The sequence below is a fragment of the Aptenodytes patagonicus genome, chromosome 16, assembly GCF_965638725.1.
Source record: "Aptenodytes patagonicus chromosome 16, bAptPat1.pri.cur, whole genome shotgun sequence".
NCBI lineage: Eukaryota > Metazoa > Chordata > Aves > Sphenisciformes > Spheniscidae > Aptenodytes > Aptenodytes patagonicus.
Genome location: NC_134964.1, coordinates 13,789,191 through 13,816,499, shown reverse-complemented (window position 1 = coordinate 13,816,499; position 27,309 = coordinate 13,789,191). Strand labels below are relative to the sequence as shown.

At 45.2% G+C, this 27,309-nt stretch overlaps 1 protein-coding gene and 1 long non-coding RNA gene across 5 annotated transcripts in view; one reads left to right on the top strand and one right to left on the bottom strand.

The window, feature by feature from the left end:
- Nucleotides 1–7,364, top strand: part of LOC143167985 (uncharacterized) — a 46,744-nt gene extending 39,380 nt beyond the window's left edge. For 3 of the 4 annotated variants that reach the window (XR_012996648.1, XR_012996646.1, XR_012996645.1), the window contains exons 8-9: nucleotides 5,453–5,565; nucleotides 6,047–7,364. This is a non-coding gene — a long non-coding RNA (uncharacterized LOC143167985). The remainder of the gene's footprint in view (nucleotides 1–5,452; nucleotides 5,566–6,046) is intronic. The other variant, XR_012996647.1, reaches the window with a different exon arrangement.
- Nucleotides 7,365–7,454: 90 nt separating this feature from the next.
- Nucleotides 7,455–26,534, bottom strand: LOC143167980 (myosin heavy chain, skeletal muscle, adult-like). The gene is made up of 39 exons (XM_076353981.1): nucleotides 26,487–26,534; nucleotides 24,951–25,184; nucleotides 24,720–24,863; nucleotides 24,471–24,627; nucleotides 23,868–23,895; nucleotides 23,655–23,769; nucleotides 23,469–23,561; nucleotides 23,275–23,338; nucleotides 23,083–23,181; nucleotides 22,878–22,981; nucleotides 22,653–22,791; nucleotides 21,837–21,955; nucleotides 21,587–21,736; nucleotides 20,880–21,050; nucleotides 19,140–19,449; nucleotides 18,960–19,030; nucleotides 17,333–17,420; nucleotides 17,121–17,238; nucleotides 16,727–16,850; nucleotides 16,131–16,267; nucleotides 15,785–16,040; nucleotides 14,143–14,385; nucleotides 13,859–14,035; nucleotides 13,628–13,773; nucleotides 13,450–13,540; nucleotides 12,972–13,361; nucleotides 12,605–12,731; nucleotides 12,392–12,510; nucleotides 11,894–12,090; nucleotides 11,316–11,499; nucleotides 11,064–11,229; nucleotides 10,768–10,892; nucleotides 10,266–10,574; nucleotides 9,962–10,165; nucleotides 9,551–9,676; nucleotides 9,285–9,455; nucleotides 9,094–9,198; nucleotides 8,858–8,953; nucleotides 7,455–7,741 (listed from the first exon to the last, which is right to left on the bottom strand). Exons 2-39 carry the CDS (start codon nucleotides 25,155–25,157, stop codon nucleotides 7,589–7,591), a joined length of 5,823 nt encoding a protein of 1,940 aa, XP_076210096.1. The 5' UTR covers nucleotides 25,158–25,184; nucleotides 26,487–26,534; the 3' UTR covers nucleotides 7,455–7,588.
- Between the last annotated feature and the right edge of the window lie 775 nt (nucleotides 26,535–27,309).

Genomic DNA, 27,309 nt, shown 5'->3' with positions numbered 1-27,309 from the left:
TAGCGATTAAACTGCAGAGAGCATCTCCCAGGTGCCAAGGTAGACTATGCTATAGTTAATCTGCAGTACATATTTATACATATATATATCTTTTAGTATTTTCAAGGGAAATTTTTTTCCAAACACTAAGGCTCCTATCACTTCAGAGACTCCACCACAGCCTCCTATGTAACATTAGCAGATAGATTTCCTTGGTGGTCAGCCTAAAAGTTTCCTTAATTGCTCTCTGCATCCATCTGAGATGCCCAGGGAAGAATACAAGTCCCTGCTCCCCCTGAAGGGCAAATCAGTTGTGTAAAGCAGAACAGCTCCAGCAGGAGACAATGATGGCAATGTGTCACCAGAAACCCAGAAGCCAGGGTGCCAGAGTGCTGGTGGCCCATGTGGGACATTAGCAGCTGGGGCTTCTAATAGTGCTTGTATCCCCTGTCCTGAAGATATTCCCTGCTTACCCCACTAAAAACTACCAGGGACGGACCTTTCTCTCCATGTGGCTTGTCACAAAGTACTTGGAAAGATCTGAGTTTATCCCAAAGGAGAAGTGAACGCTGAGTCCAAAGGAGGAGGGGACGTTGTTTTACATGTCAGTCAGGACTGTGGCCTGAGAAAATGTATCCCAAATCTGCTGCAGCTCAAGACACAACACCAACTTCACCCCATCACTGCTTCGCTGAGCAACACAGGACTATGTTGCCTTCCTTGCAAATCAGTCCCTCAGGTCTCTCAAAGTGCCTGCTGCTCCCTGAGAGGTGCCTCCAGGTGGACACTGTCTTGCAGGGTGCAAGGTCTCAGAGTAGAGCTGACTCTTGACTGCACTGCTGCCTGCCTCATATATTTGCTAAGCCTGGATTTCACCTCTTAGTGCCCCAACGTATGTATGTTGTCCGCAGTCCCATCTGTGTTGAAACTCTGAATTCAAGGGAACTAATGCATGTAGAAAGGGGAGAAAGAAAGGACCTCTTTGTAGGCCCTTTTCCTGGGTGTATGGCAGATTCATTGGTAAATTCATGGAGAATTCGGCTGTTGAATTTAATTTTATTTCCTCAAACTCTTTGTCAAGGAGTTTCTTCCTTTAATACAGAATGCTTTCAAAAAATTCTGTAACTGGAACAGTTAGCTCAGGAGATACCGATGTCCCGCTAGTCCAGGAGTTCACAGATCTGAGATCCTTTGCAGTGGGGCAGCAGTTCTGTTGGAACATAGGCACTGTATCTATTTTAAACTTTCTCTCCGAGATGGTCCTTTATGGCCACTTTGGAGCAGTGTTTTCCCCATGATCGGTTAGCGCTTGTCAGCTGACAGGCAGCCCAACTCCACAAACAGTGTGTCAATGCAAAAGGCTATCATTCTGCAGTCATGGCAATAAATATCCAAGAGGAAGGAATCTTTGGTCTCCCTCCCCTTGGTAAGCTATTTGGACCCTGGTAATTTATCACCATTTATGGCCTCCTCAAGTGAATAGTACTGTTAGTTCAGCATGAAAGAAAACCTGAGAATGTGATTTTTTTTTTTTTCTGTAGGTTCTAGCTGTATGTGATGTATCTTGTTTAGGCTAGCACATTGCTGTAGTTCATATTGCACCACTAGAGAGGCATTTTTTTACAAGTTAAAGAATTCTGAAAAAACAGTCTCATGATAGGTCCATAAAAATAACAAGAGTTCTCATTTTGAAATGGTATGTACAGTGTTTCTTAAATTAAGGGCAAATTATTTATTTGTCAATTTTGAAAAATCAATGTTTTTCTATACCTTAGAATGTATTCCCCAAACTGACCTTGTTGTTCAGGGAAGCAAATAAACAGAACCCTAAAATGGGAACTCTTTCCAACTGGAAAAAGAAGATTTCAATAGATAAAAATCATAGTTCAGACATTAACACGTCTACACAATTTTGCTGGGTATTATGAGGCAAAGTGGGATATATGCACCTTCTCAGAAATTATAGCAACTGTTCCAGGCAGGATCCGTAGCTGACTATGAAATGTAAACATAGAAATAGACATGGTGGTCATGACAGTTTCACTTGCAAGAAAGCTATTGATATACTTGCTGTTTTTCTGTAAAAGTGCACGTGATACCATCCATACCTAGACAGTCCTTGGGAGATGCTTGTCTAAAACAGATCCTTAAAAGCACAGGCTAAAGGAGATCATGCAATATTATAGATGTGCTGTTCTACCATACAGTTTTTCTCATTCAAGTATTTCCTTAATATTTTCTCCAAATCCTTTTTACTTCAAATTAAACTGTAATACTCCTCGCGATATAACCCTCTAAGTCTCTTAATGAAAGCCTTCTTAATTTGACAAAATTATTTTCATACTCCCACACCCGGTCTTTACTTTCCTCGTCTCTTGACTTTAAAAATGACGTTCTGTCCATACCTTTTTCTAAGTCATATTCTTTGTGCTTGTCATTCTGGCCGCTGTCCTCCTTACTCTACAGAAGGATTTTTCTTTTTTCACAAGAGTTCTACAAAATGTGCTTTATTCAAAGTACTGTAGAGTATCGCTAAGGTAACCCATTGCTGAGGAAAGCAAACATTCATACCCTGCCACCATAGAAAGAGTACTTATACTGACATTTGCAATAATTAGATATACCGTTTTTGCAACTGTTTGACATTGTTGAGGGTGTATAAACTTGTGCCCCCAACTCCTTTTCTCCCTGGCTCAGACGACAAACCCCGTGCATTTCTCTGATTTCGTCCTCCCAAAGTACTTTGTTTCTCTTCATTAAATTTCCTTCTGCCCATTAGAGACATTTTCTCCAATTTTCCAGAGCTACTTTTAAGCCTGATCCCATTCCGCCCTGCCAAAGTGCTTGGATGCCCCCCTTCCCAAAAGACACAACACCAGTGGCTGCTTCTGTCAGCTCAGGGTCTTTTCTTTCAGCACTGGTGACCCTAACCTCTCCAGGCCTTCTTTGGCCCATTCCACCTGTCTTTGTTCTGTCCCAGTGGTGAACACATGAACCTGGCTGACCCACCTGGTTGGATTTTACCTCAGTTGGTGTGATTCGATCATAATACGTGGGCCAGGAAGTTTCAGCAGCTTTAAAAACACCCATTTTCGAGTGAGACTTAGCTACTGGTCTGTACCGGGTCAGCCACCCAGAGGAGGGTCCCCCCGATGGCTCCATGCTGCCACCCCCTGGCAATGGGTGCCTTGAGCAGTGGGCCCGGTCAGCTGCTGCCTGGCTGAGCTCCCTGTGACTGACAGGAGCCTGCTGGAGCCCTGTGACCGGTACCCCCTGCTCCCGACCCCTGGTAATAATGCCGTCATCTTTCTGCCAAGGACCCCTAAAAGAACTTGTCTGTACCTTTGGTGGCAGGTGACAAGCCCCAAGCTGAGAATAAAGCTGATGGGGCCTGTGTCCTCTGAACAACAGTGCGAGTGGCGAGGTGAAAGGCACAGCCACCGTCCCAGCTGATGTCTCCGGGCCTTGGTTTCCTCTGCCTGATTGCCTGTGGTGACTGTACCAGGCAGTGATGCCGGCTTTTCTGAGCTCTCCAAAGGGCTAGAGGAGTCAGGCTGCAGGCAGAGCTGGCTCTCCATAACCATCACGTGATAGCCACCGGCCTGGCCAGCGGTTCTCCTGCAGCCCTGATACTCCAGCGGGCCTTGAGGGATCTCTGGTGTACAGCCCTACTACCTTCCCTCAGTGAGTGCTGTGAAAGCACAGCCTGAGCAAAGGGACATGGCCTTCTGCAATGCTGCTGAACGTTGGAACAAGCCCTGCCTCTGCCTTCATCCTCACCCAGACAGGGACACAGGGGGGAGGCAGCTGTAAAATCGTGCCCTTCCAGAACTACAGCCCAGCCCGCCTTTTTCATTTGTTGGCTTACACGAGAAGGGATGGCCTCAACCACCTCAAACTGAGCCCCAGCTGACTGCTGGAAGTACCTGGGCAGCTGCTGTGTTCCCCATGGGACAGCACATCCCAGGAGGGCATGGCGAGCACCCAGGCACTGGGTTGGCACAGCGTCGTTGCACGGACTTCAAAGGGGCCACTCTTGATTTATACTCCTGCCAGGGAGAGCACGCTCGGGCCTGCTTCTGATTTTTAACATTTCAGCTGAGAAAGGAGCTGTGCCGGAGCAAGTCTCTCTGGGGTAAGAATAGCATCTGCCGTCTTAGGACACAACACAGTTGTCCAGCTCCTACGTGGCAGCACGTTGCGCTGAGATATAGAAGGCAACCTACCCGCGGAGGAATGTCTTCGAGCGCTATTAGTGGAAGCGTATCATCTACACAACCAGGCATGACCCCGCGCAGGAGTCTTGCAAGAGCGGGGCTATTTTGAGCTTTTGACACTGAGGATGAAGGGAGACAAATGACGGGCTGATCCTCCCGGCATGGGCAACCTCCAAAGCTCCCTGCGGCCCCGTCTCCTCCTCTGGGAAATGACTCTTGTGAAGGCTGATGGGCGATTTGGTGGGACCTCGGAGCCCAGGAGGCGGGGGCCAGCAGGGAGCTGTGAATTTGCCGGGGACGCAAGGCCAGGCCTCAGTCCCATCAGCATTGCCCAACCGTGCTTACGGCAAGTCCTGCCTGAGGGTGTGCACCTGTCCCTGAGCTTAGGGCATGCGGCTGCCTGCTTTATTTTCGAGCACATCCTTGAGAGCTAGAGAGATACCAGAGGGTATGTAACTGTGTGCAGGTGAAACACACAGGAGGCTAGAGGAAGAAACAGTTGACTTTGCAAACCAGAGTCTGAAGAAGGCTACGGTAGGTCAGAACAGACACAGTTATACCCGTGATGCGAGAGTTGCTTCTTCAGTGACTTGCCTGTCCTTTCCCACCAATGCCCTTTGTGACAATTCTTTTGTACAAGTCATCAAAGAAGCTATCTCCAGGCGTCACACTTACCAGTGTGGCCAGGAGCCATCAGCCTGCTCACTCCTCTTCATGCCTGCCGCCTTCTCTCTTCCCTATGCCTGGCTTTGCTGGCTGCTTTGCTTCATTCTGATGACACATCCTGAAGCTTCCACGGTGGAGACAATGTGAGGCAGGCAAAGAATGGTGCAGGGTCTGTAAAGCAGGATTTCAGAGAGTCTCAGAAGTTTATGCGTGTACAAGCCATTACGGCTAACAGGGATACCCATGGATGTGGTGTGTCATCTACCCAGCCCCACCTGAAGCTTTGGAGAAGCCTGCAGGTGTGGCTAGAGCTTCTCGAGCCACCCAAGAGGAGCAGTCAGCTCATAGGTGGGTTTGGGCAGGCGAGGCTCACCACAACAAACCCCGGCTGTGGCGGCAGACACAGGGGATGAGGAGGGATGAACAAGGTTGGGAGTCTGCTAGGGAGCCATGGGGAAAAGTTGCGCAGTGTCATGAGAAGGGGGGACTAGTCTGGCATCTCTGCAAGGTGTTGGGTGGCTTTCTTAAGGTCCTTGTGATTGAAAACTGAGGTCTGCCCCTAAAGAACCGTCTCCCATTGCTCTCTTCAGGCAGCACTGCCAGAGGTTCTGCTTGCCAATGCTCGCTAGTGACACTGGAAGCAGGCTGGACTTCCTTGTGAGAGCTGGTGTGCTGGTGAGGCTGCACTTGGGAGCCAGGTAAGGTGAGAGCCCTTTGGGTATTGCTGTCATAGGCGTACAGCCACGGAGCTGTCGGTTGCAACTTCCCAGCAGTGTGAGCATCTGTTTGGAGACAAAGCCTCTGGCATTGGCTTCTACAAGCTTAGACCAAGCAGACGGTGTCAGTCCTTACCACCTCCCATCACCCCAAGGAGCTCCACTGGCAAGCTCTCCCTTGAAACCACTGTAAGCAAATCAAGGTGGAAAGCATTCAGGGGCTACCTGCCTCAGGCTTGGGCACAATCATTTTCTGCACAGCCTGCGTCCCTTCAGCCCACAACACCAGCCCCACTCCCATCTTTGCGGCCCTGCTAGGCTCAATGCTCCGTGGAGGACCCACCTCTGCCTTTGAATACTAGCGCTTCTACGGTAGACAGAGGTGGGAAGCTGTGGACCGTCACAAGCTTTCGACATCAACGCGTACGCTGGCCTCTGCTCCTGAGTCTGCTTCTTGTTTCCTTTTAGTGCCAGTGGCACCTCACTCCTCAGCTGCTGCTAATGTGTTTCTCGTTCACTCCACATTGGTCTGCACCAAGGGATCCTGCAGCCTGGAGTCAGCTGGGGTGACTGGCGGTGAACGCTTCAGACAGGCAGTGCTGCAACAGTGGGTGCAATTGTGTAAGTAAGTTGATATTGCTGAAAGGGTTTCCCAATTACCTTAATAGCCCTCAGTTACCGCTAACCTGTGTTTGGTTCACTGTATACACAGCCCTGCAGTCTTTGAGGTTTCTGAGAAAATCCTCCAAGGCTGTGTGATCTCCCTGAAAATAAGGGACAGAAGTTACTCGGAAGCCAAGAGCTGTCGGTTCTATGAAAACATCGGCTTAGGCAGACACCCGTGGGCTTGTCTTTAACGTACCTTGGCACTGTCCGTGAGTCTTTCACTCAAACTAGAGGCAAGGCTTAATGCGTCGGAATAATCCAGCTGAGACGGCTGATAGAGCACATGAGACTTCGTAGCTGTACGTGCCCACTGTGCCTCTGCTGTTCAGATCAGGGCCTGAATGAAGGAAAAAGTGTTTGACAAGTTCCCCCTTCCCTTCTTCCCTCATCCCTTTCCCTTCTTCCCAAAAATATATTGTCTGTTTAGCCTGTAGGTAGGCCAAAAGCGAGGTGCAGGTATGCGAGGAAGGAATGGAGGGGTACACCCACCAGTTTTCTTCTTTTCTCTTGCCTGAGGCAATGCCACATGCAGCCTGTTGTGCGAGAGGTGACAAGGCTGACCTTTGAGGGGATGTGTTGAGGAGGTGTGTTGGTGCCACGCAGTGTGTGAGAAATGGGCCCGAAGGGGCAGTCCTTCCAGCACGTGGCCCCAGGCAGGGCTCAGTGTTTTGTCCCCTGCAGAGAAACTGGGAGCAGGCAGTGGCAGCAGCTGAGGGAATCTAGGGTAAGAGAGAGGGCACTATCGATGTGTCGTAACAGTGCTCAGTGTGCCGAAAATCGTCTCTGCCAAGGAACTGTCGGTCCTTCACAGTGCAGGGTACTGTGACTTCTGATAACTTACTCGGAGACTGATGTTTAGGGTTTGTGACTGCCGGGATCACAAACAAAAGCAGGGAAAGGAAAAAGGAAAGGGATCACCCTCTCTTGCCTCTCACATGGGAAGTACGTTGTGCTGAAAGGACAATGGGAGAAGCATTAAGAGTATGTGAGGGTGGGAGCAGGGCAAGGAGCTGCTGGAGACAGAAGAGAGCACAGGCTGGACTATCAGCAGTCTCCACAGGAACGGCCAGCCTCTAAGTTTGCGGGTCCTCAATCCAGAGTTTGCATTGGCTTCTCCCTACCCCCAGCCAGGAAAAGTAAGAAAACTCGTGCTGCAATGCAATATCCCAAGCTTGATCAGAAAAAACCCCAAAGAAGGCACTGTTCATAGTGTGTATGCAGAGGAATCTATGGTCTTTATTCTATAGACACTGAGGTGGGTACAAAGACTCATTGCAGAAGAAAGCGACCAAGAGGTTCACATTTTGTGCTGCCCTCAGGTCACTTTGCTGCCTCATGACATCCTCACTCTTCCTCTTCTATCTTCCTATGAAACTCCCGACTCTTTGCTCGGAGCTTGTTGACCTGTGACTCTGCAATGTCAGCCCGCTCCTCGGCTTCCTCCAGCTCGTGCTGGATCTTGCGGAACTTGGAGAGGTTGACATTGGACAGCTCCTCCTGTGCGGGGAGAAGGAGTCGGTGGTGAGGAGCCCAGGGCAGGGGTTCTTTCCTCCTGCGCCTCGGCCTTGCGGGACTGCGGCTCTTCCCCGGGGGAAGGCACAAACTTCCATCCCCCACCCACCACTGCTTACACATAAGCCTCACACAGACCTCCTCATCCTCCCCTTTTTAGAAGATCCATTGTAGACAGAGCACAACAAGGTTTGAACATAATTCTGCTCAGGAATGTGGGAAGGAAGCAAACTGGGCAGCTGGAAATCAGATTTTGTTTGCACTGGAATTAAATATTTAACTACCTCTGCAGACCCTGAGGTGGGGTTAGGAATTTGTAAGAGACAGTCCATGAGATCTCCTCAGCGCCCCTCTCACAAATCCCCTTATCTGAGTCCAGAAGCCCTTGTCTGTACTGGACTGTTTGCAGCAGCAGAGAAGCCATGCTCAGACATTCATAAATTCACGGGCTGCAGGACTTCCCTCAGTTCATCCCTGATTGTAGCATGCCCAGGGAAAGGCAAAGGCTCCTTGCACAATTCTAACTGCAGTGCACAATGTGGCTTGGGAGTGTACCTCCCACACCTCTATCTGCTGAAATTTCCCTGGCCGTATCCAAAATGTGGCATTCCTTGTAGTAGATGAGCATACGCGGAATCAGAAGGATTTCTTATGCCATGTTTTCTGGTCCTAGGCACAGGGTTCTGGAGTTTTGGCAGGTCATTTGCTTCCACATAACTACCAAGCTTCTCTGAATTGCAAGGGTCACAGGCATCTTCCGTGAAGAGAGCTATATGAGTTTCAAAATTCCGAAAATACGTTCTTTTCAAAACTTCTTAATATATTGTACTGTCAGTATTATTAAAAAGAACTCCTTCTTACAAACTACTTTGTTGTTCTGATGCAAAAAAGAGTTATGTGCACTTGCCCTCCTCATTAAACTTCTTATTCACTCATTGATTTCATTCTCAAAGGCTGGGCTAATTTATAAGCATTTCAAAGAACTTGAAGCCCTCCATTATTGACCAGTGGCACTTTCCAAGTTTCTTATATTCGCCTCCTTAATGACCGTGCTACCCACTTGGAAAGTGTTTCTTGCCAAGCACTCAGAGTGATACTTACAGCCTCTTCAGATTGTCTCTTGTAGGATTTCACCTTCATTTGCAGCTTGTCCACCAGATCCTGCAGCCTGAGAATATTCTTCCGGTCCTCCTCAGACTAGAGTGGTCGGTAAGCAGGAAAGAGAGTGAATTGGTTTCCCCACCGTGTCAGTTAGCAATTCCCCTTGGCAATCACGCGCAAAAATCTTTACTTCCTGCGAAGAGGGTCTGTCAGCCCAAGGAGGCCTCCTGCCTTACCTGGTAGGTCAGCTCCTTCACCCTCCTCTCGTACTTGCGCACACCCTTCACGGCTTCAGCGCTGCGCTTCTGCTCAGCATCAACCTCCCCCTCCAGCTCCCGCACCTGCAATGAGAAGCCCATCTTTGGAGCTTCCCTGCTGGCTGCCTACGTGACATGCTTGCAGGTGCACAAATACCAGCCCTACGCACTCTGGCCTCCAGCTTCTGGATTTGCTTCTTGCCTCCCTTCAGTGCCAACTGCTCAGCCTCATCCAGACGGTGCTGCAGGTCCTTCACCGTCTGGTCCAGGTTCTTCTTCATCCTCTCCAGGTGGGCGCTGGTGTCCTGCTCCTTCTTCAGCTCTTCTGCCATCATGGCTGCCTGATGAGAGCAAAGGGACAAAGCCATTTTGGGGCTGGAGAGAGTTTGGGGGAGAATACATCCACCATCAGCAGTGAAAGGAGCCCCCGACTCACATCCGTGATGGCCTTCTTGGCCTTCTCTTCAGCATTGCGGGCTTCCTGGATCGTATCCTCCATTTCACCCTGGATTTGGGCAATGTCTGTTTCCAGCTTCTTCTTGGTGTTGATCAAGCTGGTGTTCTGTGCAAAGAGAGATTGCAAGACTTGTACTCTGAGGCCTGCAACACCAAACCTACAGCCTGAGACAAGACTTTACTCTTCAAGCTTGCAATTCAAAATCTGGAATTCTTGTATAAATGGTTGTTTACAAAATGTGAGTGGTGGGCTCAGGTGATGGGCACTGAGCATGGCTTTCCTTGTGGACAGCAGTAGAGAGGCCATTCTAGTACTCCCTATCCTCTGGTATATAGCAGCCCTCTGTGTTTGCCAAGCATCAACACAGCTGCTTTTGCACCATGCCCTTACCTGGGTATGGAGGAGCTGCACACGTTCAGTGGCATCCAGAAGCTCCTGCTCAGCCACTTTCCTCGACCGCTCCGTCTGCTCCAGGGCTGCCCGTAGCTCCTCAATTTCAGCCTGCAACAGGTTTGCTCTGCGCTCCACCATGGCCACCTGCTCCTTCAGGTCCTCCTGTGTCCTGAGAGCATCGTCCAAGTGTATCTGGGTATCCTGTAGAAGAGACAAGAGAAATTGCAAGGCGACAGTGTGCGCTTGGGTGCCAAAAATGTCAGGGATGTCATTTCTCTTCCTGTAGCTTTGCTGAACGGACCTTGAGCACTGCCTGTGTGTTTCTCAGGTTCTTTTGTGCCTCGGCAGCCACGCGGTTGGCATGGCTCAGCTGGATCTCCATTTCATTCAGGTCTCCCTCCATCTTCTTCTTCAGCCGCAGGGCTTCATTCCTGCTCCTGATCTCAGCGTCCAGGCTGCTCTGCAAGGACTCCACAATTCTGAGGTGGTTTCTCTTCATCTGGTCGATCTCCTCATCTTTCTCTGCTATCTTCCTGTCAACCTCAGACTTCACCTGGTTGAGCTCAAGCTGGAGGCGCAGGATCTTCCCCTCTTCATGTTCCAGGGAGGCCTGGACAAGTGGACACAAACATTTGTAACATCGATAAAGCTGCTGCTTGCTTTCTAGGTAATTACAGAATATTTCAGGAAATCTCAGCTGGCTGCGCTCCCAAGACAGAACAGAGGGGGACCAAGCAGTTTGTAGCCATATTTCCCCATTGCTCATATTTTTAGTGCAGACACCAGTGATTATGGGCATGTACCTCAGCTTCCTCCAGAGCAGCCTGGATTTCAGATTTCTCCTGCTCAATCTGCTTCTTGATTTTCTCCAGCTCGTGAATCGCCTTTCCTCCCTCGGCAATCTGCTCCGTGAGGTCGGAAATCTCCTCTGTGGGAACAAAGACCAATGGCATGGTCAGGCACAGAGCCGAATGGGAAGGGCCCTGCCACACCAAGGTGACAGCCATCTTCGCAGACCTGCAGGCACAGGCCCAGGTGGAATGCTCAGTAGACAAGCTTGTGAGAAAGCCCTGCCAGGAGCAGAGGGCCAGGGACTTACGCTGCAGGTTCTTGTTCTCACGCTTCAGCGTTTCCAGGTGGTCCAAGGACTCCTCATAGGCATTCTTCATCTTAAACAGCTCCGTGCTGAGAGAGCGAGACTCCTTCTGGGAGGCTTCCAGCTCAGCCTGCGTTTCCTCATACTTCTGCTTCCAATCTGCCAGGATCTGAAGAGAAACTGGGTGTGAATATGGATGTGGCAATCAGGAGGGGATGCTCTGCTCGGGAACCCCAGGCCTGGAGCCCAACAGACCTTGTCAAAGTTCTTCTGCTTCTTATCCAGAGCTGCGCAGGCAGCATTTGACCGCTCCACGTCAATCATCAGGTCCTCCACTTCATTCTGCAGCCTCTGCTTTGTCTTTTCCAGGGAGGCACATTTGGCATTCACAGCTTCAACGTGTTCCTCTGCATCCTGCAGGCGCTGTGCCAGCTTCTTCCTGGGAGAGGTAAGCACAGCTCATAACTGGGTACTAAAACGGACATTGTTTTTTCATTTTCAACACAGTGCTGAGGCACTTTGCAGTATTTGGTCCCCATGCACACAGTGCAGAGCCTGTCCCAGCCAGTCACTTTTCTTCCCTTTTTGTTTCCCCAGGGGTCTAGTTATCCCTCTGCCCTCTGCACACACCACACATTGCCTTTCTCCTGAATTCTTTCTCATCTAGCCTATTTTCATTGTGTTTTTCAAAACCACACCCTTTATAGTACATATTTCTGTTTCATATAACTCCTCCCCAACCTACTACTAGGCTTTCGCCTTTCAGTATCTCAGTGGTCTCTTCAGATTTCCGTTATTGGTTTCTGCCAGCCTTCCCCACATTCCTCACGTACTTGGCCTCTTCCAACTCCTCCGTGCGCTGAATAGCGTCCGTCTCGTATTTGGTTCTCCACTGGGCCACTTCGCTGTTGGCCTTGGACAGGGCGCGCTGCAGCTCCCCCTTGGCTTCCTGCTCCTCCTCATATTGTTCCCGGAGCAAGTCACAGTCGTGGCGAGCAGACTGCAAGCTGTGGGCCAGCGCATTCTTGGCCTGGTGGTAAAAAGATTGCAATAAGGACTAGATGTATCCTGGGAAATTTTCACTTACCGGCACTTAGACACTGGAGTATATCCCAGAGAAATAGTGATTAACTGACTGCATGAAAAAAATAAAAGCCAAGGTCTGATATACTGCAAAAAGCTGGGAGTCCTGAACTGACAGGGCCTAGATTGCATGACCTAATGGGATGTTTTGAACTTTTAATTAGATCATCTTTTGAACTCTTGAACACTGCACCAAAAACAATGTGATATAGCGTATTTATTTCATATGTAACATGAAATATCTTCACCTTTGTCTCTTCCTCTAGTTGCCGTTTCAATTCTTCAATCTGCTGGGTGAAAGCTTGCTTCCCTCTAGACAGCTGAGAAATTAAAGCATCTTTTTCATCCACCTGGCGTGCATATTCACCTGGAAAAGTTTGTAATTAAGAAAATATTTTAACAGCCAAGAGAGTCATTTAGGGGGTTCTCCCATTTCCAAACTAGAGATGGAAGTGCCATACCAGATTCTGTCTGCAGACGAGCTCTTTGAGCACTGAGATCACTGATCATGCGTTGATTCTGCTCTTCCTTTGTTTTAAATTCACTTAGTTGGTCTTCCAGAGTGCGGCACATCTTCTCCAGGTTTGCCTAGGTGTCAATCACACATAAGAAAATAGAGTTAACACCTCAATTCTGCCTTAGTTACAGCAGGAAAACATGTCCAGATGATGCAGTTTACATATCTGGGGAATATGTGCATATGGCCACAGTTTTATACATTAGATTTGGAGAAAACAGTTATATTACAACATGATAAGAGTTAAATAAGAGAAGATTAAACACAAATACTACTTTGTTTTCAAATTACTAATAAAAGTATTTGTGTACCTTGGCTTTGGAGACAGACTCCATGTTACTGGCCAAGTCGTCAATCTCCATCTTCAGCTCGCTCTTCTCCTTCTCCAGCTTCTGCTTCACTCGTTGCAGGTTGTCGATCTGCTCCCCAAGCTCAGCTGTGCTGTCCGCGTGCTTCTTCCGAAGGGCGGCAGCTGTGGCTTCGTGCTGCAGCGTGGCCTCTTCGAGGTCACGACGCATCTTCTGAAATTCTGCCTCACGCTTCTTGTTCATCTCAATCTGAGCTGTGGTAGCCCCTCCTGCTTCCTCCAGGCGCTCACTGATCTCCTCTAGCTCCCTGGAGAGGTCAGCCCGATGCTTCTCTGCTTTTGCCCGAGAGGTTCTCTCTGCCTCAATTTCCTCCTCCAGTTCCTCAATACGGGCCTGGGGAACATTACGGACCCTTCACACCCAGGCCCTCCTCCTACCTGCTGTATTTCTGAAGGGCTGAAGAGAAGGAAGAGAGACTTGCCTGCAGCTCCTTGATCTTCTTCTGTAACTGTATGCCCAGAAGTTGCTCATCCTCGATTTTGCTCTGGATCTGGCTGATTTCAAAGTCTTTCCTTTGGGCAAAGCAAAGCGGGTTAGAGCTCAAAGAAAAAAGACAAGTGCCCCAGCCCAGCACTCAGGGGCCCCACAGCCACACTTACTTCTTCAGTTTCTCATCCAGCTGCTGCTTATCATTTTCCAAATCCATTATGCTGTCATGGGCCAGCTTCAGGTCTCCTTCCAGTTTCCTCTTAGCTCTCTCAAGGTCCATGCGCAGTTTCTTCTCTTGCTCCAGGGACCCTTCCAGCTAAAAAGAGCAAGACCATCAGTGCTCTGCCAGCCAGGCTTAACTCCATACCTGTCCTGTTCTTGCCGTGTGCCTGTGGGCTTACATCGTCCACTTGCTGCTCCAGCTTGCTCTTAGCTTTGGTCAGAGTATTGACTTTGTCCTCTTCTGCCTGCAGGTCATCCAGTGTCTGCTGATGGGCCTCTTGGAGGGCTTTCTTCTCTTTTGTCAGCTTGGCGATGGTCTCGTCCAGGGCTGCCATCTCCTCTGTGAGGTTTTTCACCTTTGAGATGAAGGGAGGAGGTGCAGATAAAAAATGTTGTTTAAACCTTTATACTGTATAACAAAACAGAGGTCTTTTCTGTGAGAGTGACATCTTCTGCCTCATACCTTGTTTTCGGTGGCATGTTTTTCCTTCTCAACCTTGGCCAGTGTTAACTCAAGGTCATCAATATCTTTCTTCAGCTCTGAACATTCATCCTCCAGTTTCCTCTTCTTGGCTGTCAGCTCAGCGTTAATTTCTTCCTCATCCTCAGCCCTTTCAGTCACTTCTTTAACTTTGGCTTCCAGCTGGATTTTGGTTTTGATGAGCTGGTCACATCTTTCCTCAGCATCAGCCAAAGCATCAGCTTCCTGGTGGGAAAATACCATTTTTAGGGATATATTTTTTGAGGGAATATCGAGATGCTTACCTTCACCATTTAGAGTCCTGGATAGCAATTTTGTAGTTAAAAGTTTGGTTTATGTTCCAACAAAGAATGAGATATAATATAGGATTGATTTTGTATTGTTGGTTTTAAAACATCCAGTTTTGAAAGCTGAAACCAAATAAAATTCTTTTCCATCTACATGAAGGCCCGAGTATTTACATATTTGTGCAAGGTATAGAATCCAATATTATCCCATAATATCAAACATTACAACAAAGTACATAAATTTGGGTTTAATCATAGGAATATCTCCCACATTTATGAAGTGCTGAGTGATAACCATATGCCAAGATACATATAGATTACAACATCACAGTTATGCTCACATCATTCCTGTATTTCTCTTTTTTCACCCTACTGTCTCTTTGGAGCAACTATTTCTGATTTAGATTTTCATCACCACGGCCCAAAAATACTTAGCATCTAGCAGCTTTTGCTTTTCTCTGAGAGACCTTCATGAGCTAAGAAGAAAAGGAGTTTCTGGAAAATTTGTCTCTAGGCTTTTTTTTGCAACAGATGTCCTGTGATATTTGTTATATTTTGTCTCAAGTTTCAGTCTAGCAGAAATAATAGGAAAGAAAAATGATAATTTTAGCAGTGAGTGGATTTTTTCATCTTTTTACAGTTCAAGATTGTTTAAAAATTAGGCATGTGAATTTTCTACTGTCATAAATGCTGCGCAATATTACTTTGAGGATACAGTCTTTTCTATTCTGTGAATGATTTAATTTAGAAACCACAGCATTACAACACTGCAGATGTACCACTATTTTATGTAATGATTCTGAGTGATTTAGGAGGGTGAGTGAGAATATCAAATTCTGTTTCCTCCCAGTTAGTTCAGTATTGCAACATAGTAATGTTTGTAACAGCTAAGCCACCACCTACACCAGAAAGAGACACGTTATCTTGTTTAATTGGAGGATAAAGAGAGGAAAGAAATGTCCTCTTAACTTGTCCTAAGAATTCCTAATCATGTGTCTATGGATGGGCATACTCAGTTTTGGAGAGGTAGGAAAAAATTACTAGAAGAACAAACGTTGTACTAATAAAGTTTCTTGATTGCTCTGATGCAGTTTAACTGAATGTAAATGATAGAGACCTCAGCATACACCATAGAAAAGTCTCATCCATGTAATATCTTGACTACAGCATAATGACAGTCCTTATTGAAGCTAGTTATATTTTTAAGCGCACCATTTAATGAAATACAATTGAATTGAATTAAATTGTAGTTTCTGTGTGTGTTTTGAAAATGTAGTTGTAAATATCAGCCTGATGGTCACAGTTCAGTTAGGATGAGGCACACTGGTACTACTCACAGCCTGCACTTGGAGTTGCAGATCATTTTTCTCCTGCACCAGTTTCACCATTTTCTCCTCCAGCTCCTTCCTCTTTGCCTCAGACTTTGCAAGCTCTTCCTTGGTTTTCTCAAACTCTTGTTTCATGTTGGCCATCTCCTTCTCAGATTCTGCACTCTTCAGCAAGGGCTTGATCTTGAAGAACAGCTTCATCCAGGGCCAGTGTTTGACATTCATGAATGCACGAATGTTGTACTGGATACAGAAAATGGACTCTCTGAAAGGTAAGTCAAATTAATATTAAATATTTAAACCATGATGACACAATAAGTCAAATGCAGTGAACATAATTTGAAGAAATGTCTACCTCCTCTCCACCATTCTCTGGTACTCCATTCTCATCAGGAAGCCCCTGCACCTGGCCTGTGTGCGGGTGATGAGCTGTGCCAGCTTCTCATCCCTCATCTCTTCCAAGAGGCCTATCAGCCCAGCTTTGAAGAACACCTTAGGTAAGAACATGAAAATAGGCACCGTGTATATGCTTGTTGCTCAGTGTAGCCCAGTACCTCGTCCCCCATGGCAGATAATATGGGAAGTTAAAAGAACGAGCAAAAGCACAAAGAATGTATGTAGTGACAGACTCTCTTTTTATATCACCAAGCTTCCAGTTACCTGCAGTTGAGGAACTATAATAGCCAGACATTTTGCCTTTGTTTTTAATAGTCCTTGATTCTTTTATTATGCAACTTTGTCTTAAATTAGGAACCCTTAATTAACCCTTAATTAAATCATCCTATGGCAATGAATTTCAGTTTTATTCAAGTGTTGAGTCAATAAGTACTTAGTTGATTTCTTTTAAATACACTATTTGATCATTTCATATACTATGTGGAGAATCTGAGTATCATTCTCAAGCCATGCAAACCAAAAACACATAGTACTTGAAACAAACAGTTCTTGTACCTTGGTGTGACCGAATTTGTATTGAGTGTGGTCTATATCAATTGATCCAAGAAGTTTCTCACAAGCTTTCTTGCTGTCAATGAACTGTCCCTCTGGGATAGCACTTGCATTTAATACTTTGTATCTGGGGGAGAAAATGGAAGGACTTGCATTGGACTTGATGATCTCAAGGGTCTTTTCCAACCTAAATGATTCTATGATTCTATGAATATAAAGAGGTCTGCTGTTGAGGTCAATTGGCTCATACACTGCAAGAAAGAGTCTAAGAATTGTTGAGAACATAACAGCACTGATAAACATAAACTTTAGAGAAGGCTTTAGTCACCAGAGGTGAAACTTAAATTTCACAAGCTACTCAAGATGGACAAAATGATCCAGTAAGGGGAAGTCTGACCTCTGTTTAAAATCTGCATACAGGACTCTGTTGGGAAATCCTTTCCTGCAAATCCTGATCCCTTCCAGCACACCGTTACACCGCAGCTGGTGAAGCACCAGTTCATGCTCCATGGCACCTACCAATTCAGAGCACAAATATATGCTATATTCTGTAATACAGAGGGGAAGATCTGCACAATACTGAAAACCTTCTATATGTGAATCTCTTACCAGGTGTTTTTGTTTCATTTGGGATGATGCAGCGTACAAAATGGGGGTGGGTGCTTCGCAGATTGGTCATCAGCTTGTTTAAATTCTCCTGGGAGAGTCATTAACAAAAGTTTCTATTAGCAAATGTAATTTCCACTATAAGCATCAAGCCCTCTGAAATGAGATAAAAATCAGCTTGCAGAATCCTGAACTGAAGCCCCCTGCACCGTTTTTTCTGACTTTCCACAGATCTTTGCTGTTAATAACTTAATGTATAAAGTTCTTCTGATTAATCTGTAGGAAATATCATACTCTTAAACATACAATTTTAAGAAATTTCACTGACTGTAGTGGAATGCCTTCATTAGAATTTATATCCATCTTCCATTGGATGTACCCAGAAAGATAAACTGGTACCTTTATGAGGCAGATTGAAGCTTTCTACAGTAGGCATTTAAGATGGGACATATGGAGCGCACTACATAAAACCTTCCCGTTTTCCCCACTGAAAGCAAAAGGGACAAAAATGACAAGCTGAGTTTTATATGTCTAGATTACATGTTTATCTTGTAAGGTAAGATGAGAATAAGGTGAGATGAATCCCAGCCTTGTTTTCTAACTCATATCTGTATACTTATTTATTAATAATTATTGCCTATAATTAGTGGAGGGAAGCAGGTGCCTCCAGAGGACATCTCAGAGTACGTAAATTAAGCAGCCAAAACAATAAGATGTCTAAACACTAACATGTCTAAACAAGAGGGACAGTAGAAGAAAGTTTGAAAACATAACAGAAATGCAACCCAAATGCAGCAAATAATATTTCTCCTCTAACATTACCTCTTAAAGTCTTATGACCGCTAAACATAGGCTTATTGCATTATTTTTGAATGATACATGCTGGCAATAATTTCCCACTTGCAAGGCCAAGGCACTAAAGCTATGCTTATTTTTCTTGGGGCATATACAAATATGCCCATGTCCTGTTTCAGAGCACTGGCTAGAGGCTGTCAGATGATCAAGAATCATATGACAGCAGATCTGTAGAAGAAATTAAGCTATATCAAGAAGGTAGTTCTAAATGAAGGATGACTGTGGTAATAAATAACCTCAGGAGAGACTAGGTATTTCACCTGGCAAAAGTGTATGGAGCAGCCAGGCAGCAAGACTTGGTTATGACAAAGAACTGCCAAGTATCTGACATCTTAAAAATCCATAACGCAAGCAGTGGTGGTATTTCAACTATAAGAGATTGATCCCTGAATCATGGAGAAAAACTGAAGATATAAATGGAGCAAACAGTTCATCCTCCAGACCAGTGGGCAGGATGTTGTTAAAGGGCAATAAAAGGTTCCGAAGCCAGAGGTGGGCATCTGAAGGAAATCTGGAATATTTTAGGTATATTTTAGAAGTTTTCTGTATGACATTCTTCTGTCTGGAAATGTCATCCTGGGACAAGTGGACAAAAAGAAAAGTTGTGCATTCAGTGGAATGGAGCATAAACAGATTACAGTGGATTTATTCCTAGCAAAATATGGCCCAAGAACTTCAGGGTCCTTTAACACAACTAAGCCAAAAAAAGACTAGCCATTTTAAATGGTGGGTTTACTCCTCATCTTAGGAAGAAATAGTGAACTCTCGACTGTACCCGGAAAAGAGCTGAGACAGTCTGGAAGGAAGAACCCTTCTTCTTGCCACCTTTCTTGCCAGCACTAGCCTCTGCAAAATTGAAAATAAATAAAACAGGTTTTAGATTTTTGCTTTTGCCTTTTATCATTCTTTTTTGTAAGCTGTACATCAGTGAAAATATGGGATTCATAAAACCAACCTGCTTCTGCTCCACCGTAGTTGGCAAACAGTAAGGCCAATGTTTTCAGCGATGATTTCTGGTACAACCCAATGACAGTTTCGTTCAGGGGGTCCTTGTTTTTCTCAAGCCAGCCAGAGATGTTGTAGTCTACTGTACCAGCATAGTGTATCAGGGAGAAGTGGGCCTCAGCCTTGCCTTTGACAAGTTTGGGCTTCTGGAAGTTGCTGGACTTGCCCAGGTGCTGGTCATAGAGCTTGTTCTTGAAAGAGGTGTCAGTTGCCTTGGGGAACATGCACTCCTCTTCCAGGATGGAGAAGATACCCATGGGCTAGGAGAAATGCACAAGGGAGACAGATTGTAATTTCGTTTTCAGGGCAATAATGACCTTCACCTAGGCAGAGTAGTGGAACACAGACTGAGATACACATCAGAAAAGATTATTCTTCAATTACATTTTCTGCTAGAAAGTGAGATTAAACATATTGATACTTACATTTTTTAACACCAAATGAATCATAAAAATTAATGGAAATTCATGTAGTTTGTGTTGAGAACGTGCTTTATAAAATCAGAGCACTACCTTCTTATCCAGAGGGACTCAAAATGCACACAGATGTCTTAGACAAATTGAACATGAGCCAACAATACACCCTTGGGGCAAAGGCAGCCAACTCATCCTAGGCTGCATTAAGAGTGTTGCCAGCAATTCAAGGGAGGTGATCCTTCCCCTCTACTCAGCTCTGCTGAGAAACATCTGGAGTGCTGTGTCCAGTTCTTGGCTCCCCAGTACAAGAGAAACATGGACATAGTACAGTGAGCCCAGTGACAGGCTACGAAGGTATTTAAATGACTGGAACATCTGACATACAAGGAGAAGCTGAGAGAGCTGGGACTTTTCAGCCTGGAAAAGAGAAGGCTCTGGGGGATCTTATCAATGTGTATAAATACCTAATGGGAGGGGATAAAGAAGACAGAGCTAGAGACTTCTCAGTGGTGTCCAGTGACAGGACAAGATGGAACAGGCATGAATTGAAACACACAAAATTCCATTTAAACAGAAGAAAAAAACTTCTTTACTGTGAGGGTGGTCAAAGGTTGGAACAGGTTCCTCAGAGTATCTGTGGAGTCTCCATCCTTGGAGATATTCAAAATCCAACTGGACATGGTCCTGAGCAACCGGCTCTAGCTGACCCTGTCTTGACCAAGGGGGTTGTACTAAGTGATCTCCAGAGCTGCCTTCATACCTCAGCAGTTCTGTAATTCTGTGATTCTAACTACTTATCATCCTGCCAGCCACTGAACTTTTCATCTCATGTGCAGTGCAACTGCCTTCTCATTGTCAGTCAAAGGATGCACATGTAAGTGCAACTGTGTGCTGACAGTTATGTGTGTCCATCTTCTATGTTTATTTTACAAAGATATAGCTATTCTGCTGTACAGGCACAAGTTTGTTAGAGCTGAAAGGTGAGGAGGACATGCTGACCTGGAAATTGACTCTAGCTGTTTTGGAAGAACACTCTTATTGGGAGTTTAACAATCTTTTGGCACTTCAAAAGGCATCAGTACAGACTTGCCGCCACAAAGCTGCGGGAAATCTCCTTCATGTCTCACATAACAGAAAAATTAAACTACAAGGCAAGGTATTTTGAATAACAAAAGCTGAATATTTGGACATGAACACAGAAGATCCCTTTGAAAAATATGACCAAGTAATTATAGGATTTCTACTCATGTAAATCATTTGAAAAGGAAGGATACCTTCTCAATTAGCTCAATGCAGGCAGCCAGGTCCATCCCAAAGTCAATGAATGTCCATTCAATTCCTTCCTTCTTGTACTCCTCCTGCTCCAGCACGAACATGTGGTGGTTGAAGAACTGTTGCAGTTTCTCATTGGTGAAGTTGATGCACAGCTGCTCAAAGCTGTTAAACTGGAAATAAAATAAGAAAGATCCATATTTGCAAGATGCAGCAATAATTGCAAAGCTTCATCCTTTAAAAATAAGGAATGCAGTTATCTTGGCTTCATTGTCAAGTCTGTGCATTTCTTCAGTCTGTTTTATGTCTACATAACGAAACAGAGAAAAGCATCAAATTAATTGTCCACAAGGAATTTTTTTTCATTGATAAAAATGTGAAGATAAAATATATTTCCTGTATAATCTGAGACCAAATTACAGGGAGAAAAAACCCAGGCTTAGGCCTATCATGATATACATGTTTTTATACTGTCTTGTCCTTGATCATTTAAACCAAGGAATTTTTCTGATTCTGTACTTTTGAGTTTGCTCAGCTTGAAATAAGACAAGTCCTTTGAAAGATCATTTTTTACTTCATGACAAAAAAAGGCGAATACCTGCAAATAATTATGTGATGATATTACATCTTCTTTAAAAATAATTCTCAGAGTGATCATAACATCCAGTTGTCACTTCCAAATAGCTTTTACCAAATCTTTGTTACTTACATCAAAGATCTCAAAGCCAGCAATGTCCAGGACACCAATGAAGTACTGTCTGGGCTGCTTGGTATCCAGCTGTTGGTTGATACGAACAACCATCCACAAGAACATCCTCTCATAGACAGCCTTTGCAAGAGCACCTACAGCATTGTGCACCTATAAGGAAAATAAATGCCTGGAGTTACCATACAGAGCAGAGGAGAATCAAAAGGATCTTAATTCAAAACATGGTTCCAGGTTACCACATGTTTCTCACCTGCTGTTCAGTTTGACCCTTGGTCACATATTCATTCCCAACCTTGACTCGGGGGTAGCACAGTCCCTTTAGCATGTCAGCTGAGTTCAGACCCATCAGGTAGGCAGCCTTGTCAGCAACTAAAAAGACAGAGGAAAAAGGAAGAATTTAGTGTCACTTAGACTTTGAATCCTGGAGTATTCTCTAAAGGCTGCAGGGTTATCCCAGGACATCTCTGTTCTCTTTCAGATCCAGAGTCTACAACCCTTTCTGAGCTTTGGTTTCTGATGTTTAGTAAAACTCACTGGGTTTCATCCTTTTACCTATGGTACTTCTCACCTTCTTGCCTAGACCTTTAGCAAGAGAAGCCATTGCTCAGAGAGCTGGAGACGTGGATTGTAGGTCCTGCGCCAACAAATGAGAGGAATCAAATACACCTCTCACACCAGAGTTCCCTGAGCATCTGACGGGTGAATGGGAACATGGTCCCCCATCCTGATAGAGCTGAACCACTTGGCTGTTTCACAATTGCAAGTCATATTCCAACAAAGGTATGACTAATAATGTTACAGGAAGGACATCCATTGCTCCTGACTTCCTGGAAGTGTATAAAGGACAGTTTAAACTATTACTCGTGCATAGCATAAGATATAAAAATCCTGAGATCAGGGAACTTGACATACTGAGAAAAGAACAAGGGATGTTTTTTTTTCTGGCTTACTGTTTTCCTTGGGATCCTAAAGTCCAACAAAGAACAACTTTTGCTGTCTTCCACATCCATAGTGGCTTACAGAAGAGTTAATTAATTAATTAATTAATTAATGAGTTTTAGAATACCTTCTGTGCCATCTGGCTCTGCCTGCTCCTCTCTTGGTTTCTGCTTGAACTTCAAGTTCCCGTAGTGCATGACAGCCCCTGTCAGCTTGTAGATGGCTGTCTTTTCATCAACAGTGAAGCCCAGGATATCAATGGCACTCTGGCAATACAATCAGCAAAGTGAAATATTTGCATGTTATGTGATGCATAACCTATGTCTGTTGACCTGTTTTGTAAGTTACTTACATCTGTAGCCATCAGCTCCTCCTTGTCATCAATGCTGGGAACAGTGATCTCACCTTGACTCACAAAAGGGTAGTCATATGGGTTGGTGGTGATGAGGAGCATTTCTGAAAACAAATGGGTTCATGGGTTAAATTTCATTGGTTTTGTAATGTCATTAAATGTTACTCAGTGATCTTCCTCCAGAAAGATGAGTGATGCCTCCTACCAATTAGTTCTGGCTTCTTGTTGGAGGTGATCTGATAGAATATGTGGTAGCTTCTTTCTGCCTTGAGCTGGAAAGTGACTCTGGACTTCTCCAGCAGATCTGGCAAGGACAGCAGGACAGAGTTAGGCACAGGAATGCACATGGAGGTGGGAATTTGGGAAGGAACGGGATCAGGCCAGGAGAGGCTCTTACAAGTCTCGATGTCCGCAGAAGCCAGTTTGCCTGTAGCTCCAAAGTGGATTCTGATGAATTTGCCCTGTTAAGGAGAAGCAGCAGCATTTCAGCCTGGATGGGTTCTTTTGACGTCTCCTTTACGTGGCATACTGCTGGGGCCATCACTTATCTTGTAATGAGAGGGAGAGATTTTCTCCAAAGCAACAACTTACAAAGCGTGAGGAGTTGTCGTTCCTCACGGTCTTGGCGTTTCCAAAGGCCTCCAGCAGTGGGTTGGCGCTGATGATTTGATCCTCAAGCGTTCCCTGCAGGATGATAATTATTGCTGGTTATCCTTTCCAAAAAACATGTCAGAAACAGAGAAAAGCATTGATGCAAGCCACTATCTATTAATTTACCTTCATTTTGCCTGACTGCTGCTCCTCTTTCTTCTTCTCGCCACTCGCTGCAATTGTTGCAAAGTACTGGATGACACGCTTTGTGTTCACAGTCTTCCCTGCACCGGATTCTCCGCTGTCAAACCAAAGAGAGAGGCAGAGAGCGTGTGGTCAGGCAGGAGGGCCCCTGGCACCGGGCAGCCCCGCAGGGACCCGGGCAGGGAGTGTACGTACGTGATCAGGATTGACTGGTTCTCGCGATCTGTGAAAGAGGCAGAATAAAAGATAGTTTTAGCAGTTGCCCTGAGTAACACTGAGCTGAATGAGAAGTAAAGCTGTAAATGTAAGTTGGGGCTTCTTCAGAATGACCAAAAGTACCCAATTCCCTTCCAGGTCCTAACAGTAGAAGGTATAAGCCCAAATGGATGCATAGAGCTGTCAGAGGCATGTGGTCCTCACACAAGCTGTGCATCCACTTGCCCTTCACACAGTTCTCATTAAGAAATCTAATCAAACTACTTAACTGTGTTAAAAATAATGGATTATATGGAATAATAACTTTTTCTTTCCTATCAGTGAAAAAAAGTAGCAAACTGAGTCAAGTACTATTTCTGCAGTGGGAGAGTGTAGAATTTCGTACAACAAAGTGAAAATAATACACAGTGCTGAGTCCATGCATGCTTCTGGGTCAGTTTCACTTGAAATTAATTCCTGCATAACTCAATCAAGTTCTCAGTCACACAGCTCCATGGTGTCTTTAGCTGGCTTGTCACATGCTACAGTGAGATCAATGGGGCTTTTTGGTTTAGATTGCTGTGAGGGAGGTCAAGCACTCACCAGTCAGCATGAACTGATAGGCGTTGTCAGAGATGGAGAAGATGTGTGGAGGGGCCTCCTGGCGCTTCTTGCCTCGGTAGGCCAACACCACCTCCGGGTTGTACACCGGCAGCCACTTGTAGGGGTTGACAGTGACGCAGAAGAGACCCGAGTAGGTCTGCAAGGAAGGGAGACAGCACGTTGGCTTCCACTTAGCCTGGCAGAGCAGTTCCTCCTGCTACCCAAAGGAAGACTGCTGCTGGTACTTACGTAGATCATCCAGGCTGCATAACGCTCTTTGAGGTTGTACAGCACAGCAGGTTCATGGAGGTGGGTCATCATGGCCATGTCCTCGACTTTATCATACTTGGGAGGGTTCATGGGGAAGACCTGATCATCCTTCACAGTCAGGGTCTGCCAAGGAAATGAGAGATCCATGTATGTCAGCTAAAAGCTCAGAGTGGCAATCAAATGCTGATCTGAAGCTTGAATTTTGCTCACCTCTCCACCTTCAGTCTTGACAGTGACCTTCCCTGATTCTTTGCTCTGGATTGTCCCTTTCACAAAGGATTCTTTAGGATGGGCCGCAAAGACCGATGTCTTGGCATCGAAAGGTTTGTTCTGGGCCGCAATTCTTTCCTTCTCTGACTTTCGGAGATAGGGAGCCGCCTCCCCAAAAACAGCCATCTCAGAGTCTGCAGAGGCCATGTCTGTACGTCACGTCAGCAGAGGACTCTAATGGGGAGGAACAATATGGCACTGATTATTTACAGCTATTTTGTAAGACTGGGGAAAAATTTATATCCTGTGCCTTGGTTTCTCTTCATACTCTGAGTATTTGGAACATCTATCATGACATAACTAGATACTTAATTTTTAGGTCAACTTAGAAAATAAGAGGTTTTCATTGATGTAGTCTAGGTCTTCAAACATTTAGGAGAGCAACTTTTAATGACCTTTCAGAACTGTTGGTTTGGTGCTTTAAGAATACTGTGTCTGTAAGATAAGAGTGAATTTCATGAGCAAGTTTCACTAAGACATCACTATTAGGAATGGAAATACAGTTAGGACATTTTGTTAAAAGGGTGAACAGTGAAGTAACATTTCTGAAAAACTAGTTTAGGTGACCTACAGTCTTGGAAAACATTGAACCTGTGGGACATTTACCTATTAAATATAATGGTAACAGAAATGCAGTGGGAAATTAATGAATTTTGCTAATGAAGTTGTCAACTGAAAGAAAAGAGCAGACTTTGTCACCTTTTCATATTCTGCCATAATTTAATCTGTTGCATGCATTTGTCATTCTTCAGTACAATATCTAAATAATTTCAACCCCAAAGTTCTGACTTGGGTGAAATAAAATTCAAGCGCTGAAATTGGAATTGCCAAGCCTGTATTAAGATCTCAAATAAATACTTACTGAAAAAAATCTAGGAGCAGGTGAGTTCTCAAAACTTTAAGAAACTAAGAGTATTTCTTCAAATGCTTTATTAAACAAGTAGGTAGCTAAATTTAGCCAACTGCACTTGAAAATTCTCTAGCTACATTAGTAAAATTTATTCCCTCTTTATTCATTAGGTAATAAATATCTTCTTGTCTGGAGTAAGAAAATGGGTATTTAAGAGAGCTCTGGCATTTTACAAAGGTGGTTAGAAGGGCTGTATGCTCAGATGATTTATTAATTCATACATTCTCAGGTAGAATGCAGAATTTTGCACTTTTTCCTGCTGTGTTCATCTTGGTCCAGTTCTACTGCTGTGACAGCAAAGATGGGAAGCCAGCACGCCTTGATCCCTGTTAGGTCAGTTAAGCAGAAGTGAAGAATGTCCCCATGGGGATTTTCTGGTCTGCCATCAGTGGTCAGAGACTTCAAGTACAACCACTTGAAAACCTTGGGCACCCTACCACCTTCTACTGTGACCACACTGGGTTTGAAAATATAGGGTGAAACAGTGACCGTTCACTCAGCCGTACAGAAATCCCACCCAATAGGATCTTCTCTGCCCTCTAAGAATTAATAAATCAGGTTCTTACCTCTCGTGACACCAGATGGGTGGTTTGCAGGCTGGCAGCTGGTCAGTACTGTAAAACAGAAACGGTAACTCCCTACTTGCTGCTGCACAGAAATCCAGAGTGAAAACGTGCAGGTGCCTTCAAAGCAGATTTAAAACCTGAGCTGAGGAATTGAGTCCCCTCCTGGAAGTGAGCACTGGAGGCAGCAGGAATGTTGAGGCACATAAGGGCACCATCCCCTTCCTGCAAGCCTGCGGACCCCATACACTTACCTTGAAGCTTTCCCTGGAGACAGGGCAGACTTGTCGCAGGGACGTTTTATACGATCTAGTCTGCAGATGCTACAGATGCCTACTCTTTCTTCGGTCAAAAAATTTTTGGCAAACCTTCTTTGGTAAAGCATTGTCTGGCAAACTGAACTAAGGGCATAATTGTCATTTGACATGACTAGATATAATTAGAAAATTTTGATGTCTTACTGACTATATGAATACATCTCCTATAAACAATCTGACAAGGGTGTTAAGGAGGGAATCTGGACTAGTCAAGGCACTTAGAGAACTTGGATGCAGGACTTATGGACTCTATTGCTGGCTTTCCCACCAACTCACTGTATGACCCAGGGTGGATTGCTTGGTATGTCTGCGCTGCAGATATCCCAGCTGTACAATAGATAAAACAGGATGTTAAAAGACAAATTAGCGTTATTAAAAGCTTTTGGCAGTTGTGATGGTAAAATCCTGAAAGCAGAAGTGCAGATATATAACAGTTCACGAGGGTTACAGGCACAGCAGGATGGTCAGCCAAACACCACAGCAGTGAGAGGCTGGGTTCTACCTGGGCT

Coding starts and splice junctions, on each gene's coding strand:
- LOC143167980 (XM_076353981.1), bottom strand. CDS start 25,157: ATGGCCTCTGCAGACTCTGAGATGGCTGTTTTTGGGGAGGCGGCTCCC. Junction 16,851..17,120: donor TATGCAGATTTTAAACAGAG/GTCAGACTTCCC, acceptor TTTCTCCCCCAG/ATACAAAGTATTAAATGCAA. Junction 12,091..12,391: donor AACTAGAGGAAGAGACAAAG/GTGAAGATATTT, acceptor TTTTACCACCAG/GCCAAGAATGCGCTGGCCCA.